At 46.5% G+C, this 18,401-nt stretch overlaps 1 protein-coding gene across 1 annotated transcript; it reads right to left on the reverse strand.

The window, feature by feature from the left end:
* Positions 1 to 1,082: 1,082 nt before the first annotated feature.
* On the reverse strand, positions 1,083 to 18,007 carry DHRS7B (dehydrogenase/reductase 7B). Its single transcript, XM_080981234.1, has 7 exons — positions 17,893 to 18,007; positions 9,997 to 10,169; positions 6,102 to 6,217; positions 4,848 to 5,058; positions 3,474 to 3,566; positions 2,068 to 2,220; positions 1,083 to 1,748 (listed from the first exon to the last, which is right to left on the reverse strand). Exons 1-7 carry the CDS (start codon positions 17,910 to 17,912, stop codon positions 1,543 to 1,545), a joined length of 972 nt encoding a protein of 323 aa, XP_080837360.1. The 5' UTR covers positions 17,913 to 18,007; the 3' UTR covers positions 1,083 to 1,542.
* Positions 18,008 to 18,401: the final 394 nt, after the last annotated feature.

An 18,401-nucleotide genomic window follows, 5' to 3' on the forward strand; every position in this document is an offset into this window, starting at 1 on the left:
CTGGGAAAGAGTAAGACTATTGTGACTTGCAAATGGAAGCATGTGAACATGCTCAGGTCACGTACAGGTATATGCTCTTGCTTAGCGTGATAGCTGCAACCTGACCTTTGTGCAATGTTTAGTGACCTTGGAATGGCATCCCACAAGGGCAAAGCCAGAACTCAGTGCTATCTTTAGCCCTTGGAATCCAGTACAGCAAGCTGCTTGCTGCTGCTTCTGTTCAGTAGGTCAGTTTGGCCAAGGGTTGAAATCCTGCAGCCTTCTGGTCACAGTATCTGTTGAGTGCGCCAAGCAGATTCCTGTAGCTGTATTTGCTTGCTGAAGACGAGGATTATAACAGGCATTCTGCAAGTAACTAATGCAGTAATTCCCTCAAATTATAAACCAGAACGGTGAAAAAAGCACAAATATTATGTAAAGTGTTTTAGCTTCTGCTGGTACAAGCAATCACTAATGTTCATTTATTTACTCTCAAGGTTAAGAATTCTGAGAACCATCTTGTTAGTTCTATGGAGTTATGTGATTGCTGCAAGGAATCTTTGTGTTACCTGCCTTATGAAACTGCATCTGTCTACGAACAATTCTGCTTTCAGGAATTAGGCTTTTGAATTTGCCATTAGAGAATCAGTAAGACTGAATGGGGATGGAGGCTGGTGCTACTATCAGACAAGGATGTTCTTTGCACACTAAATACTACATTCAGATGAGCTGCAGAGCAAACAGTATATGTAGTTCCTCTTTCATGTCTATTTTAATAGCAGTTAGCAACTCAGATCTGCCTAAGGAAGGCAAGCTGCAGCATCCCACCCACCCCAGATAACTGGGGGGCGGGGGGGGGGGACAACAGCTTTCTGATACTTGGATGTGCTAGTGGAGTTACCTGTAGTTCCTAGCCAGGACCTACTCTGAGCTTAACAGGTGAGAATACCAAGCTAGGCTACTAGGAATAAGGGTAGCGGAGGTGGTGGCTTTTGAGTCCTGGCCAAAATGCAGTAAGTGCAGTTGGGCAATGCATGTGCAGCACAAGCTTATTTAATTTCAGCTGCCTGCATCCCTGGCAAAAAGAAGCAGCCTGCAACCACTTAGGTTTTTTAAGAGAATGATATTGGAGGCAATGGTTTTCTTTCGTTCTCCCCCAAGAAGTATTTTACATTCAGCTGATGAGAGCCTAGGCCAGAGGAAAGTAAACATAGTAAGCTGCCAGTAGCCTGTTGTCTTGTGGACAAGCCCAAATAAGACGAATGGGAGCTGTGGAGGTGTGCAGTTCCTGCTCATTTCAACACGCAGGAGAATTTTCCCGTGGCCTAACTCCTTGCAGATGAAGCCTTTTGTCCCAGGGAGCCAACAAAGCTGTAAGTGGTGAAAGCAGCTTTTCGGATGCCATCAGTGACGTGCAAGCAGCACAAGCCTGGCTCCAACTCTTCACGGCAAGCGAGAGATGCAACTTAAACAATCCTGAAGTTCATGCTTCCCACAGACCCTGGACACATCAGCTGGTAGCTTCTGGTTTTAAACCAATGGTTTAAAATGAACTCCAATTGGTTAAGAATCCTTGGCTTTCCTTTCTTTCCGGGCTCTAGATGCCATAAAGTGGAAGAAGAGCCTGGGACAGAGCGTTCGCACATACACGGCCAGAGAAGGCATGAAGCCAGCAACCAGCACTTCCTTCTTCTTCTCCCCAACAGCACTCAGAACCACCTGAGCCACCTCTGCAGCTGCCTTGCCTTCAGAAGTTGACTTGTCCATTACTGAAAAGAACAACAAATTACTACCTCCCTCTAGAGATTATTTTCGGTTGGTGGATCCAGGAGGCTCAAGATTACAAATTAAGCCCATAGATCAAGAGATGTCCAGAGGTGAGACTCTGCAAACAAGTCTGTGACCACTGAACATGGGCTACTAAAGCCACTGAAGATTATCCAACTTCGTTAAATGTGCTAGTTTTTATATTGGGCCTTTTCAGTCAATGCCAAACTTTGAGAAACCGGGTTTTCCCCTTTCCCTCCACTGGCACTCCCTGTACGCCAACAGATACATATAATTTACACAAGCAAAGCTAGTCCTCACCTCCATACTGGGATCCATCTGCCATTACGGAATTAAGTGAGAGATTTGTCTGAATGTAGCCGGGGCTCACAACTGTGACGTCGATGTCGTACTGCTCCACTTCTGCTCGTAGGCAGTCAAAGAAGGCTTGGGTGGCATGCTTAGAGGCAGCATCTAAAAACCCCGAAGGTGACACAATTTCAGTTGATTTCTGATCTGCAGCTTCCCAGCCAAAATGCATAGCTGCCTTTTGCATGAAGCATGTAACAGTGTAAATAGCTATTAGCTACCAGAACTGAATGCAGCCTATTCCAAGGCAGTAGGCTTTTGCTGGGGCAAGCAACAAGGGTGATTATGTCTTGATTCTGCTCTGCTTACAAGATTTCCAATGACATCTTGCCAGTGTTGGAGCACACAGGCCCTTGGTCCAGCCCAGGATGGGCAGACTTTAATAGTATGCCAGCTGCTGAACAGCTTCTCATTAAAGGAAAATTTGGGAATATCATAAAGGGACTGTAAGAATTCAAAACCAAGTTGTAAACTTGCATGAGTCTCTGCAAGGATCTTCATAATCATGTGAAAGAATTTCTGTTTTAGAGAGGGAAAATTGGAGGTCAGCTCTAATGCGCTCTTTGCTGAATCAAACAGGTTTATTCCAAACAAATGAAGCAAGAGCTTTTGAGCATGGTGTCTTTTTACAGGCTACGAACAATGGCACTACCCTGTTCCTTTTCCAATTTCTTATTTTAGGATTGGAGGGTTAGATTTCAATATATGCGGAGAAGTTCCAAGTCTGTTAGGTTAGCATGAATGCTATAATCAGATTCAGCACAACTACCTAGGCAGATTTTGATGGCAAAGTTTGCATTCTTATCGTAAATGTGATGTAGGGGGAGGAATACCTGGGTAAGGGCAGTGATTATCCAGAATGAAGTTGGGCATTTTGGACCACACAATGCAAGATGTATGCTACCTTCTGGTGATGCAGAAGATACCAAAGCACCCCACTAAAATGGGACCCTGCATTGCTGGCACCCGTAGAAATTGAGTTCTTTGTGCAGTAGGACTGGCCCTGTGGAAGTCACACCCAGCTCTGGAGACAAGCAAAGATGAAGATAGGGAGAGCAGAAACTATTCTTCCCAATGTTTGAGGTTCGCCTAAGCCAGTGTTTCTGAAACTTGAGTCACCTGCTTTTGCTGGACTACGACTCCCATCATCCCTGACCACTGGTCCTGCTAGCTAGGGATGATGGGAGTTGTAGTCCAACAAGAACAGGAGACCCGCGTTTGAGAAACACTGGCCTGAGGCTCCCCTCCCTTGAGCTCTATATGTGCTGTATCTACTATAATGTGTTGGCTGCCCCTTTCCGGTGAACTGGTGGTTCCAGAGCAGCCAACCCTTCCCAAGCCTTGTGAAGAATACTTACAAGCCGAGCGGTAAGGAATGCTAATTTTGCCTTGAACGCTGCTGATGGCGACAATATGGCCTTTTCTCCTCTTGATCATGGAAGGCAGAATTGCTAGAGAGAGGAGGGAGGGGGAGAGAATGAGAATGCAACTCCACAATCTTGCCATGAGAAATAATGTGTGCTTCGATCCTGGGAGACCAGGGTTTCTTCCTTATGCTGCTACCTAGAATCGTGTGTGTGTGTGTGTGTGTAAGTGTAACTGTCTTACACAAATGTATTTCAACTGCCTAATTTATCCTAGTCACAATTTCTTGGGGATTCCTAGCAGACCTTGAAGTTGCAATATTTGTAGAAATGCTTCCTGAAGAGAGAGGCAAAATAATCGCACTGGGATCCAAAAGATGACCTTGCAGTTACTTCTTATCCAAGGCAGGAATTGTTCCTACCCTGATGCTGAAAAACTCTATTTGGAACAAAGTTCCACTGATTTCAGTGAAAGAAACAAGTCCTTTTTTCTTAAGAAATCTACTTGAACATAAAATAGGATGCACACTGGAGAAGGGTCAGCTGGAACAGGTGGGTCCCATTTTTACTTGCCCAGAAACTCAGTAAGGAAGGTGCAAATAAAACTATTGTATCCCTGTATTATATAGACAAGCCTTTCTCAACCTTTGGTCCCCAGATGCTCTCAAACTGCAACTCACATCATTCCTGTCCACTGGCCATGGTGGCTAAGGGATGAGAGTTGTAGTCCAAAAACATCTAGGGACCCAGGGCTGAGAAAGGCAGACACAGACTATAAGCAAGGAATGTAAGACTCAGTGGAGCTAGTGGGCCAACGTTTCCACCAAGCAACTGCTGAGGGGCTGCATCTACATTTTTCCCACCAGTGTAGTGTATAACAGCCAATTCCGCAGACCTCTTTCAGTTTCCTGCTGCCCTCTAGGATTTTCTCCATGTAGAGAAATGCTACAAGGGCAGGGAGAGTTGCTTTGAAAGAGGGATCAGCAGCCAAGTTGACTGCCTGATGCTTGCCCGCTTCGCTTTTCTACAAGCTCCTCCAGCTCAGGAAGATATTAAAATGGCAAGCAAGGACCATTTTAGCTTGAAAGTAAGCCTATGATTTGTGTCACCATGGTCATTTTCAAGACTGTTACATGAAGCACGTCCCACAGGCTTTACGAAGACAGCACTTAAGTGGTCTACATAGAATCATAGGATTGTGGAGTTGGAAGGGATCCTGAGGGTCATCTAGTCCAACCCCCTACAATGCAGGAAGCAAATCTAGAATATTGCAGAGGTGTAACTGCTAAAGAAGTGGGGCACAGTAACCACTGCAGGAAAGGTTAGGATGTGTGCAGAAAGACACAGGAGGAGGCTGTTACAGTGTACCTTTTGTCAAAGCAATTGGGCCAAAGTAATTGGTTTCCATCACTTTCCTGTCCACTTCCATTAGGGTGTCCACAATTGTGCCGCGGTAGCTGATTCCAGCATTGTTAATCAAGATGTCCACATGGCCTGCACACTTCAAAATCTCTGCGGCAGCGCCAACGACTGCTTTGATGTCAGCGAGGTCAAAGACCACAGTGTGGTGTTTATGGGGCTGTTGGAAAAGAAAAGAAAAAAGCAGTTAATCGTATCTGAACCTATTCAGCTGCAAGGTTCATCGGGTAGCCTTGGTGAAACCACTCTCTTCGCCTATCCTCTCTCACAGTGTGATACTGGGAAGATAAAATGGCATTATAAACATGCCATAGGGATCTAGGGAAATGTTTATAAATCAACGCATGCTCTGGACATTTGAGGGAAGCCCCCTCCCAAAAAAATATTGGGGAGGGGGCAAAGGGCGTGGCACCCCTGCTACCAGCACGTTTGGAAGGAGCAACTGGCTTATATGGCTTAAAGCAGGGCAAATTCCTGGTTTTTGTTTAGGGTGGGGAGGGGATGGACCTTGGGCAAGGTGCTTTCAGGCCTAGTTAGCTTTCTCATTAACACACAATACAGAGATATCAAGGACCAGGCTTGCAGAAGACATCTGAAGGCAGCCCTGTTCAGGGAAGTTTTTAATGTGTGACATTTTAATGTATTTTTAATCTTTGTTGGAAGCTGCCCAGAGTGGCTGGGGAAACCCAGCCAGATAGGCGGGGTACGAATAAATTATTATTGTTGTTGTTGTTGTTGTTGCAGAGATTGCTGCTCCTCTTGCTGCTTGCTTGCTTGTTCAAAGAACAGATCAGGCAGCAGCAGCAGCAAGGATGGGAGGCACCAGGGATTGGCAGTGGGACACAGGCTTCAGTGAGCATTCAATGATGCTGAGCCTTGACGCCGACCCTGGCTTTAAAAGGGGGTTAATTTGACCCAGCAGCACACAGAAACAAAACACATTGCAACCAACCATGCCCTGCACCCTCTGGACTCTTGCACTGCCAGCAAAACAAAATCCCTGTGTACGTGATGCTGACACAAAAGCCCTGCAAATGTACTATGTAAAAAAATGACATTTTACTGGCTTCCCCTTTCCACCTCTCTCCCTCTCCACCTCTCCTCTTCCCACAACTCCATAAACCTGTGACCTGCGTGAAAAGCATCACTGACCTACAGTCTCTCCACCTCCTCCTCTTCCTCCCCCCTCACCCCGTTGCTTACATTCTTTGGGTGGCCAGCAGCAGTGGAGAGCTCCTGCAGAAGGTCTTGAAGTCTCTCTCTGCTCCTACCACACAGCACCAGTTCTGACCCAGCGGCATGGAAAGCTTTGGCACATTCTTGGCAAAAAAAGAGAGAGAGAGGGACAGAAAAAAAATGCCTTTACACAACTCTTGTATGACCACACTTGGAATGCTCTTTTGGGTGAATGCACTTCGGAAAGGATACTGGTAGATCTAGAAACAGTGGAGAAAATGGCCAAATGATCAAGATTAAGTTAGAGACTACTTTGGTTAGGAAAAGAAGAACTCAAGTGGGCGGGGGGGGGAACAACATGATTGCGATTTACAAAATTATGCATGCTGTATTGTGGAGAAATCATTGTAAAACCCAGGCTCAGCCAATGAAGCTGACTTTGGATCAGTTACGGGGTGAGCGACCTATAGCACAACAACATCTGAATAGCCACAGATCCCATAATTCTTTATAGACACGTGTTTTGGTACGTATCTGACACTTGGTTTGGCCTCAGCCCAATTTTATATTTAATTTCTTCATTCAAAGGTTCTGCTGGTAAATGAAAGGGCGTGGTGGTGAATTAAATAAAGCAGAACGCTGAGGGAATCAGACATGGATCTATGATCACATTTTAGATTCGGCATTTCAGTGAAATAGAATTGCCGTGAGAGAGACTGGTTTGTCAAAGGGCGCCCAGTAAAATTTATGGCCGAGCAGGGATTTGAACACTGATCTCCTCGGCAGAAGACCTTTATCCAGCATACTGCACTGTATCGCTGCTACTGCAGAACATAATTCCCCTTTATGTGCATGGGGTGCGGAGCCTTCTTTCTACAACTCCCATCTTCCCTGACCACTGGATAGGCTGCCTAGAGCTGACTGAGAATTGCAGTCCAAAACATTGAGGGGAGGGACCAAGTTGGGGAAGGCTCCTTGAACCTGTTCGACCATTGAATGGCCTCAAAAACAGTCAGTGCTCCAACGCTCTTGAAACTACTTGGGCATGAGCAACACAAGACTGGTCTGGTGTCCATGGCAGGCCCAGAAGGCTGCACCACGAGAATGGGCCTTTGCGGTGGCTCCCTGCTTGTGGGATGTTCTCCCCAGGGAGACTCACCTGGCACCCTCGCCACATCTCTTTAAGCACCAGGAGAAAACGCTCCTCTTCTCCCAGGCTAATTAAACCATCTATGGCCTTTTAAACGGTGTGTGTGTGTGTTAAGGAGGTTATTGGTTTTGTTTGTTATTAGGGTATGTTTTTTTGTGTTTTCATATTGCAAACTGCCCTGTGTTCTTCGGATGAAGGGCAGTATAGAGATTTAATAAATAACAATAATGATGATATTCTCCATTTCCTAAGAAGGAAGAGAGAAATATTGTAATGAATAAATCTGCTAGGAGGACTGTTTTGGATAAGGGCCACAGGTTCATGATTGAGAACATGTTTTACATGCAGAAGGTCCTAGGGTCAATCGCCAGTGAGCTGGGTTGGGAAAGAACCCCTTCCCTGCCCTGAGACTTTATAAAACCACTCCCAACAGAGAACAGACAACACTGAAGCCAATGGTGTAAGGCAGTTTCCAAGGTTCAGTCCAACTGTGAGCCCTTTTCAGTTCTCATTGGGATCCTGTACTAATCTGTCAAACATATTTTGGGGGGCGGGGGAGACGCAGCTCAGTGGCACGGAACTCATTTTCAACAAAGCAGGGCTCAATCCCTTTTGTTTCTAATTAAAAGTATCTCAAGCAACAGTAACCCTTCGCGATGGCTGCTCCCAGACTTTGGAACTACCCTCATAGAGAAATCAGACTGGCTCCCTCCTTGTTGTCCTTCTGCCAGCAGGCGAATACTTTTTTGTTCCAACGGGCTTTTGGGAACTGGTCTTAAGGAAAGGGCTGGTACTGTGATATTTTTATGGCAATAATCTGTGTGTTTCAATAAATACCCCCATGTTTTTAGCTGTTTCAGTTTTAACTGCCTCGAGTCCCTGTCGAGGAAAAGGGCAGGGGAAAAACCAAATAAACAAAATCTGGAGACATAGCCGTGGGACAGATGAACTAGTATACTATAATGCATTAAGGTAGCTCTTCCTTCCCAAGAAGTCACAGCACCTTGAGGAGAAACCCACGCTCCAAGCTTGTGGTTGGGCCAACGACGAAGCACACAGCTACGATAAGGCAGTGAGGACATTCCGTTCCCAAAGGGCTTTCAACGCTGTTCTGCAGAGAACAAGAAAGCACCTCCACCGGGGGCCACGCGTCAGTTGCCGGTGAATTAAGTTACAGAAGGCTGCATAACTGTTTCCCTTTCCCCACCCATTTTAAGGACGTTCTCGGCTCATGAGAGAATTGACCGGAGTGGGGTGCCTGAGTTTGAATCACCGGCTGAGACCTGCCTCCAAGCTGGAATAAAACTGGTTAGGGCAGGCGTTACCCAACTATGGGGGCAGGTTCCCCATGGGAGTGACTGAAAATGCCATGGATTGAGAAAGTCCTCCCCACCAGGGAAGGTTTAGCATTGCTAGGTACTTTTCACAGGCCCCATGACTCATAGAACCAATAGCAGGCGTGGGGAACCTTTGGATGTTGCTAAACTACCACTCCCATAATCCCTGGCAATTGGCCATGCTCGCTGAGATTGATGAAAGTTGAAGTATGTATAGAGTGACTTGGGGCAAATCAAGCTGGCAGGTGGCTGGGATTTCACCAGCACTGCACTTTGCAGGGCACCTAGTCTTCCAGTCACCAAATTAAAGCAGGGTTTCCAGGTGTTTTTGGACTACAACGCCCATCATCCCTGACCACTGGTCCTGCTAGCTAGGGATGATGGGATTTGTAGTCCAACAACAGCAGGAGACCCAAGTTTAGGAAACCTTGCAGTAAAGTTTTACCCAAAAAGCAGGACAGGGGATCTGAGGCCCAGCAAAGAAGACCTGGAGTCTGGGGGTCCTGATTCACCTCATGCCCTTGCCAATGCATGCTCTTGCGCTTCCAATAAATTAACAAGGCGATGGAGATGGGGAACAAAGTAGCAGGCAATAAGTCGGAACAGACTTCTGGCTGGTCCTTAATGTTTCTGGGATGGAGCCACCTTCCATCCCAGAAACATTAAGGACCAGCCAGAAGGGCTAAATGATGAGGTCTTTCTGTATCTTGTGGAATTCTCTATTGTTTTACTTAAGCCATGTGTTCTTTGTGAAGCAGCTATTGTTCTGGTGTTCTGCTTGCTGTGTGTGCGTATATGGAGTTTGGTGCTGCTTTGGGATTCACATTGCCACTAAGAAGCAAAGGTTGCCATGTTGACCCATACGAAAAATTCCCAAACACAGAAAAGGGCCACGTCTTTATAAGGCCAATCAAAATGGCGCAAGAGACTGAGGGAGCTTCTGAGTTTTCCAAGCCTTGGGCAGGTTAAGCAAAGTGGGGAAAGATAGAGAAAAAAACAGGCTGGTGTTACAGCCCTAAAATCTGAATTGGTACATATTTAAATTGAGTGTGAGTAAACTAGCAAATTTAACAAATTAGATGCAATGCAGGTTTTGGGTTTCATCTAGGGATGAGGACATGCACAATGGCCAAGTCCCCATTTTTTGAACATTTGTAAAATCCAGAAGTTCTGTTGTGACTTGCCTCCCACCTGCTCAACCTGTATATTTGCTAAGAGATGCTACTGAAGAATAAAATTAAAAAACCAAGACTCCTCAGGTTCCCTCCTCCTTCACAAGGAATCTGATCCTGTAAGGCTAAGCTTGACCTTCGTGGTGTGAGATGAGAGTTTAGTAACACCCTATTTCCCGAGAAAACATTTTGAGTAATGTACAAGCTGTCCTGTACAGGCTGTTCTCCTCTCCACCTCCATGCCAAATGTCTCAGAAACCTACCTTTCCCTAGTCCAGAAGTTGCTCCTGTGATCACCACCACTGCATCCTTCAGGTAGGCTCTCACACGCATTCTCTGAAGCAGCCGGAAGAGCCCAAAAACCCCCAGGCTGCCAAAAAGCAGTGGAAGAATCATCACAGAGGTGAGATCCATCACTTTTCTTCTAGGGTTCGTCCTGGAGTTACAGGAAGGAAGCAGAGAACAAGAGCACATTACACAAACTGATCACGAACCACCTTCCACTCTCCTGTTTCCACACAGAACAGATTCAATCCAACATAGCAGCTCCCCAGCCTCCAGGGCCTGTTTCACAACATGTAAAAATCAGTATACAAGGGAGCAACTGGGCTGGGCTCAGCTGTGCCAATTGCCTTCTGGACTCTTTTGTATTGCGACATTGCCGTCCACCTCTCTCTCAAATCACAGGCATGGAAATGAACAGAGTATGCTTTGTATCAGGGAGTCAAGGCAATTCCCCCACTTATGCTTGATAGATTTGTGCACAACCGTGCATATGCGTGGCGCCAGGAAATTATTAAATAATTCAATTCAAACCTGAAATCGCGGGAGAGAGCTGGACAGTTCTCGTGGAGACCCTCCCCAGAGCCCAAAGAGGACAGCAGTGAGGGCGGAGGGAGCCCCCAAGAGGCTGGAGGCTTTGTACATGCTGCTCAGCCTCCCCTCCTAACAGCTGATGTGTGGGGTTGCACAGCAAGAACAGCCGCTTTCCTGCACGACCTCTAGCCTCCTGCCAACCCCAGAGCTTCCATTCTAGTTGTGGATATCTTTGAATAGAGTATTTTTTGGTATGGGTTGAAGAGAGAGTGGCAGAGAAGGCGTATAATGGGTGCTCCCCACTTTACATGATTTCCTTTATGTGCGTGGGGGCCTGGAACATAACCCCCACATAAGTGGGGGGACGCCTGTATACAAGCTTTGTACCAGGGAGTCAATATTCAAGTGCAAACATGCCAACTAAGTCAGGCTTGTAAATATAACCACCTGCCTGGTTGCTTGTGGCAAGTAAGAATTACCTCTGGGCAACCAGGCAGAAAGAAAGACAGCTGGTTTCGGTTTCTGTGTGTGTGTGTGTGTGTGTGTGTGTGTGTGTGTGTGTGTGATGTTCTGATGAATATGATAGACTTCTCTCTATCATATTCATCAGAACATCATGATCTGGAAGAACAGACACCAGACACAGAACAACCACACTTTAAAAAACAGGACAGCAACCCACAGACCACAGGCATTGCCAAACAGAAGTAAACAGACTTCCAGGGGGCCGAGGCTAACCAGATGCTACATGCAATATACATAGTGGAGTTCCAATGCTAGGGGCAATGGTGTTTCTTAAAGAAGTTTCAGAGAAAGGTGGACGGAGAAGCAAAATCACTTCTGTACCTCTTATTTTTATGAGCATTTCATATCATTTACATGTGCGATTCACGACATTTACACAGGACCTGCAAGAAAACATTATAATACACCCTCACCATCTAGAAGAGTGTTTCTGTCTGCCAGCTTTGCCCTACTCCATGCTAGTGAAAGCTGTAAGGAGTTGAAGCAAGGCATTCATGCTGAGCCGGCGAAGTGGTGTTGGGAGTAACACCTAGGAGATCAGGATTCAAACCCCCACTTGGGGAGGAAGCTCACTGGGTGACCTTGGACCAGCGACCCAACTGACCTCACAGGGTTGATGTGAGGACAGAATGGGAAGCAGCAGAACTATGTGTGCCACCTCGGGCTCCTTGCAGGAAAGGCGGACTACAAATGTAAAGATAAATGAATGAATTCCACTGCCCACCCCATTTCTTTTTCAACATTTTGTGGCTACTCAGAAAGCTCAATCTCACTGAGCTGTTTTTTTTTTTAAATAAAAAAACACACATTTATTTGTGTTTCTGCAAATGTTTGGGTTCTCCTAGCATGCTGATACCTTCTTTGTGTTTTGGCTCCGGTCCTGTGGGTACTCGCTACCAGAGTTTGCAATTAAAGGGGTTATATTACCAATACATACTAGTCCAAAAAAATATAATCAGATGATTCTCAGTCTTACCATAGATCAATGATCTACACATTTAGGGGAATGCCAAAAAAAATGAAACAAACTCCATTGAAAGCAGGAGAGCAGCAACATACACAAAACAGGCAAGAAGGAGGGAAATAGCAAACCACCTTCTAGACAGCTGTGCCCAGGAGATAAAAGCCTCCGGATCCATAGCCGGATAAATTTCCTTACCACACTCTGGGTCTCTCGTTTCTGGAGAAAGGTTTGCCCCAAATAAACATGGTGCCAGATTAAGGAGTTCCATTTCGCCGCTTTAGAAACTAATTTTCTACAGGGAGAGTATTCAATCAACATTATTGTAAAAAAAAGAAGAAGAAAAGGGAAGCATTCTGTTTAAAGTTGTTTACAAGGACACCCTGCTTAAAAACCCACAAAGCAGTCTGGGATTGCCACTCATAAAACAAAGCTACTTCCATTTCACACTGTGTTGCACATCAGATCTCCCGGATGCATCACCAAGTGAACAGTGTTGTGTTTTCTAAATTTTAGGATGATGTGATGAAATGAATAAGCTGGTTAAGGACAGCAGAAACCAGCAAGGAAGATAGGAGTTGGTTTATTAGTACAAGATGCCAAGCAAAGTTCCCCAGCAAAGTTCAACTATTTCAAAAGGCCACCTATTTTGAGCACATGCTGAACTCTTCCTGATGAAATCACTGGGTCTCAGTAGCACTTAATGCTGATGGAATGGTGCTCATATCTATTCTGTAGGTATGCTGTGGTCTAAACCACTGAGCCTCTTGGGCTTTCCGATCAGAAGGTTGGCGATTCGAATCCACGCAACAGGGTGCGCTCCCGTTGCTCTGTCCCAGCTGCTGCTAACCTAGCAATTCAAAAGCATGCCAGTGCAAGTAGATAAATAGGTACTGCTGTGGCGGGAAGGTAAATGGCATTTCCATGTGCTCTGGCACTTGTCACAGTGTCCCGTTGCACCAGAAATGGTCATATCATGCCGGCCACATGACCTGGGAAGCTGTCTGTGGGCAAATGCCGGCTACCTTGGCCTGAAAGCAAGATGAGCTCTGCAACCCCATACAGTGGTACCTCAGGTTACAGACACTTCAGGTTACAGACTCCGCTAACCCAGAAATAGTACCTCGGGTTAAGATCTTTGCTTCAGGATGAGAACAGAACGGCGGCAGGCCCCATTAGCTAAAGTGGTACCTCAGGTTAAGAACAGTTTCGGGTTAAGAACGGACCTCCAGAACAAATTAAGTTCTTAACCTGAGGTACCACTGTATTAGCTTTTGCCTGAACTTAACTGTCCAGGGGTCCTTGACCTTTTACCTTTACATACCTACAGAATAGGTATCAGCACCTATTCCCCCAGAGGTGGGGGAACCGGATGTTGTTGGACTCTGCTTTTTTTCCAGAAAAAAGGTCCCGGAATGCACTTCTCTCGGAAGAACTACCCCAGAGCCCAAAGAAGATACCTTCGGGCTCCTGGGTGCAGGGAGTCTCCTCACCAGCCAGAGGCTTGCTGAAGCTGCTTTGGTGAGGCTAGCAGAGTCTTCTGAGCCTCAGCTAAACATTTTTAAAAACTTCCCTACACAGGGCTGCCTTCAGTTATTTTAGGAAATGTGGCATTGGATGGGAGGGAGTTCCACAGGGCAGGGGCCACTACTGAGAAGACCCTCTGCCTGGTTCCCTGTAACTTCTCACAATGAGGGAACTGCTAGAAGGCCCTTGGAGCTGGACCTCAGTGTCCAGGCTGAATGATGGGGGTGGAAATGCTCATTCAGCTATACAGGGCCGAGGCTGTTTAGGGCTTTAAAGTTCAGCACCAACACTTTGAGTTGTGCTCGGAAACATACTGGGAGCCAATGTAGATCCTTTAGGTCCCGTGTTATACGGTCCTGGCAGCTGCTGCCAGTCACTAGTCTAGCTGCCACATTCTGGATTAGTTGTAGTTTCTGAGTCACTTTCAAAGGTAGTCCCATGTAGCACATGACAGCTATGGACTTATCCTGCTAGTATCAACCAACTATGCTTTAAAACATTCTTAAAGGGAGTCTTTGCAGGTGAAATTTAAAGTGGCTTGCTACAATTAGGTTTGCAAAGCAGAGCCCTCCCTTATAGACATTAGAAACCTAAATGTAGAAACACAATTGCCTCTCTGTTCTGCTTTGCAGAGAATGAGACACTTATAACAAATACCAAGAGAGGTTCGAAGAGGATTTGATTTGAGCTCGTGTGTGAGAAGGGAGGGGAATGTCCTTGAGTAAAATGGTGCCGTTATAAAAATAAATGTAAGCAGCACAGCCTTGGGCCTTATTCTATTTGTGTAAAACACCACAAGGCCTTGTCGGGTCACCCCCCGCAGTGTGAAAATCACAGTGTGATCCCGCACACCCGCACACACCAGATCCTACCTTTCTGCACAGAGCTGCCTTCTCTGAAGTGTGCCCTATATCTGTCTCAAACGTTTTGACGGAGGGTAGACAGATTTAAAAAAGGAAATGGCTGGCAGCCAAGCTTACACTTTTAGTCCAGCATTGGCACAAGTGATCAAGGACGGCCTCCAAGAACAAGGCTCAGAAACACTCCACTGCATTTGAGATGGAGGAGGTCATTTAAGTTTAGAGAGAAGAATTGGAAAGATGAGCTCAGAGGCGCTTATTCCTCTCCTCCCCAGTAGCCTTGCTTTGATTTGCTATACAGTGGAACCTCGGGTTGCAAACATGATCCATGCGGGAGGCACGTTCGCAACCCGCAGCGTTCAGTGCCGCGTCTGTGCACGCGCGGGTCATGATTCAGCACTTCTGCGCATGCGCAAAGCGTGATTTAGCGCTAATGTGCATGCACAAGTGCCGAAACCCGGAAGTAACCCTTTACTCAGCTCCAGCACCTCTCAGGTGAGCACAATTGCCATCCTAAGAGAACAAGGGAGAAGTTCATGGTGAGCTCCGACACCTCTTTTTCTAGAAAAATAGCACCTGCTTATTAAATAACAAAATAGTATTTTAAAATTCAGAGAATTACCAAACTAGCTCATCCTTATTTTTGATTCTTCAGTGTCATAGTTGTCTAATCTCTATCCTGTTAAAACAATACCTACCAACACAGCACATCCTACCAGAACCACAATACACATCAGGATTTAACTGTCTACCACAGAATCAATAGATTTGTGCAGAAAATCACACTAGAATCTACAGAATTTCCAACAAACATACAGAGGATCAAGCAAGAAATAATTAAAAGAAGGGCTTCTAGAGAAGCTAATCCTAATGTACTTAGTAGAACTTGCTTCCAAGTAAACATGATTAACATCAGGCTGCCAAAAAGTGCTACGATATAACTCTTCTTTCTAATGGCAGTTCAAGTCCTCCTACTCAAAACCACATCACTGACACAGAAGAAGGAGGTATCAGCCAACTTGAGTCAACCTCAAGGTTTGCAAATGTTGTGGGTTAAACCACAGAGCCTAGGGCTTGCCAATCAGAAGGTTAGCGGTTCGAATCCCCGTGACAGGGTGAGCTCCCGTTGCTCGGTACCTGCTCCTGCCAACCTAGCACTTCGAAAGCACGTTAAAGTGCAAGTAGATAAATAGGTACCGCTCCGGCGGGAAGGTAAACGGTGTTTCCGTGCGCTGCTCTGGTTCGCCAGAAGCGGCTTAGTCATGCTGGCCACATGACCCGAAAGCTGTCTGCGGACAAACGCCAGCTCCCTCGTAAAGCGCCGCAACCCCAGAGTTGGCCACAACTGGACCTAATGGTCAGGGGTCCCTTTATCTTTACCTAAAGAACCTTTAGGGGGAACTGTCAAAGAGGCAACACCAAAAAGCAGCCCCCTAAGAACACAATGGCACAGAATGCTGCGTCGAAGGAAAAATCAGGTGGGAGGGGAAATGGAGTGGCTGGGAAAAGAAGGCAACACATATATGTAAAGGATAGGAGGAGTCCTTCCCACCTGACATTGATTAAAACATCCCCAGGGACAGAAGTGAGTGCTGACAATGGGGGGATCGGGATCGAAGATTTTAATGTATTGAGGACTGGGCACAAGTTTACACACCTCAATCCCCCAATATGAAAACATCCAAGAAGGGCAATGAAAATTAAGCTTGCTGAATGGGCACATATCACAGAATGTTGTGTGTGTGTGTGTGTGTTGGGTGGGGAAAACCAGCATGGAATGGAACAGCTGGAACCCTGAACAGAAGCGTTCCACATGGCTGCATTTTGTCACAGAGTCCCCCTCATCAATAACTATGCTTAAAATGAGGATTGTTATAACAACAAAGCTTACATTTTCCTGGGAGTCCGCCCCACTGGATTGACTTCCACAAAATGTATAGGACTGCACTGCCAAGGTTACCAAAAAAAAAAAGCTTGAAAACATACAGGCAGCCCCAAGTTGTAGTTCAAACCACACGGGCAAGGTTGTAAAGCTGCAAAGAGTTCAGAAACACTTTGGCACACTTGCTTGTGGGTCTTTCTTCCCACTTCTCCTTAAATATTATTTTTATTTATTGCATTTCTACGCATTCTACATTTGAGGATCAGGAGGTGGTTTACGGTATAGAAACACAGAAATACACAACACAGCAACAAACAAAAAACCAGCACCACCCAGTTCAAAAGGCCATCAGTTATCTGATTAGCCAAAGGCCTGAGAGATTACCGGCATAGCTCAGTCGCTAGAGCATGAGACAGTTAATCTCAGGAGCTGAAGGTCTGAATCCCCAAGTTGGGCAAAGATTTCCTGCATTGCAGGGGGTTGGGCTAGATTACCCCCGTGGTCCCTTCCAACTCTACAGTTCTATATGGGCACAACGTGTCCCCCCAACATCCCAAGTCCCCCCACCACCACCTTTCCCATATTCTGCGCAACTCCATGGTGCCTTATGGAAAGGGCTAACAACCCTCCAGCGCCCTAGGTGGGTGGCCACTCTCACCGCTGCTTTGACATACAACTAGGCAGTGCCGGATTTACGTATAAGCTAACCAGGCATAGGCAAACTCGGCCCTCCAGATGTTTTTGGCACTACAATTCCCATCACCCCTGACCACTTTTCCTGTTAGCTGGGAATGATGGGACTTGTAGTGCCAAAACATGTGGAGGGCCGAGTTTGCCTATACCTGAGCTAAACAAGCTATAGCTTAGGGCCCCACTCTCTTGGGGGGCCCCCAAATTTTTCAATAGTAGTATTTGTTTTTGTTGTTTAGTTGTTTAGTTGTGTCCGACTCCTTGTGACCCCATGGACCAGAGCACGCCAGGCACTCCTGTCTTCCACTGCCTCCTGCAGTTTGGTCAAACTCATGTTCCACTATTAATATACTTCTTAATTATATTTCAGTTCAACAATTACTTTGATAAAATACATATTTTGTTATGTGCAATTGGCTTTAGATACCTATTAGGTCCATAAATTACCATATAGCATATATTCAACGCAAAAAAAAACTGTTGTTGACAAAGGACAGCTGGACATATAAAGGGCCCCATTACCTTCAGTAGCTTAGGGCCTCACCAGACCTAAATCCAGCCCTGCGACTAGGGGAGCCTCAGTGGCCCCTTATCCCTTGCTCTGTTTATCCCACCCTTCCTCCACAAAGCAGCATGCAGGCTCCTTTCCTTCCCCGCCCCTTCCCTCCTCTCCCAACAACCCTGTGAGGTAGGCCGGTCTGAGAGGCAGTGGCGGTTTGCTGCAGGCATGTTTGGGACTTTGAACCCGGACGCCCTGGGACCTAGACATGACACCCCACCCAGCGGGACCGACGCCTATGGGGACCCCCCCCCCACCGTCCCGTATTGACCGAACGGGGCCCAGTAAGCGAACCCCGCCCCGCGCGCGCGCGCCTCGCTTCCACCTTCAGCTTACTACCTGGCAACCACAGTCACCATAACGACGCACCCGGAAGCAACTCCGCCACCTTTGCTCCGCCCGCCCAATCAAAATGCAGCTTCCCTTCAGGCGGAAGGCGGGGACTGGCAAGGGAAAGCGGCCAATAGGAAGCAAGCGCGCGGAGGGACAAGGTCAATAAATTATAATATACAAAAAAAGAGAACACAAACGGGAAAGGCCAGGGAAGGTCCCCCCGTGTTTAGCTTCCCTCCCGGAAACAGAGGCTCCGCGCATAGAGTTCTGCCTCGAAGACAGGGGAAAGAAGCTTCTAAGAGGGAGGTTTTTTGGGGGGGACAGCTGAGCTTGTTAGGCGCAAATTGGCATCACTCCTTAGATGGGGTAGATCCCCACTGAGTGGTTCTTCATGGCCACCCAATAGCGCTCCGTAGGATCCAGACTTAAATTAGTACAGTATAGTACATACTGTAATCCTTTTGTGTGTCTGTGTGTGCAAATGCAGTTGCTTTTTTAAAAAAACACACACAACC

This window comes from Podarcis pityusensis (assembly GCF_964106645.2).
Source record: "Podarcis pityusensis genome assembly, chromosome: 14".
In the NCBI taxonomy this organism is placed as follows: Eukaryota; Metazoa; Chordata; class Lepidosauria; order Squamata; family Lacertidae; genus Podarcis; species Podarcis pityusensis.

Coding starts and splice junctions, on each gene's coding strand:
- DHRS7B (XM_080981234.1), bottom strand. CDS start 17,912: ATGGTGACTGTGGTTGCCAG. Junction 10,170..17,892: donor ATGGTGACTGTGGTTGCCAG/GTAGTAAGCTGA, acceptor CTGTAACTCCAG/GACGAACCCTAGAAGAAAAG. Junction 5,059..6,101: donor CTGCTGGCCACCCAAAGAAT/GTAAGCAACGGG, acceptor CTTTTCCAACAG/CCCCATAAACACCACACTGT.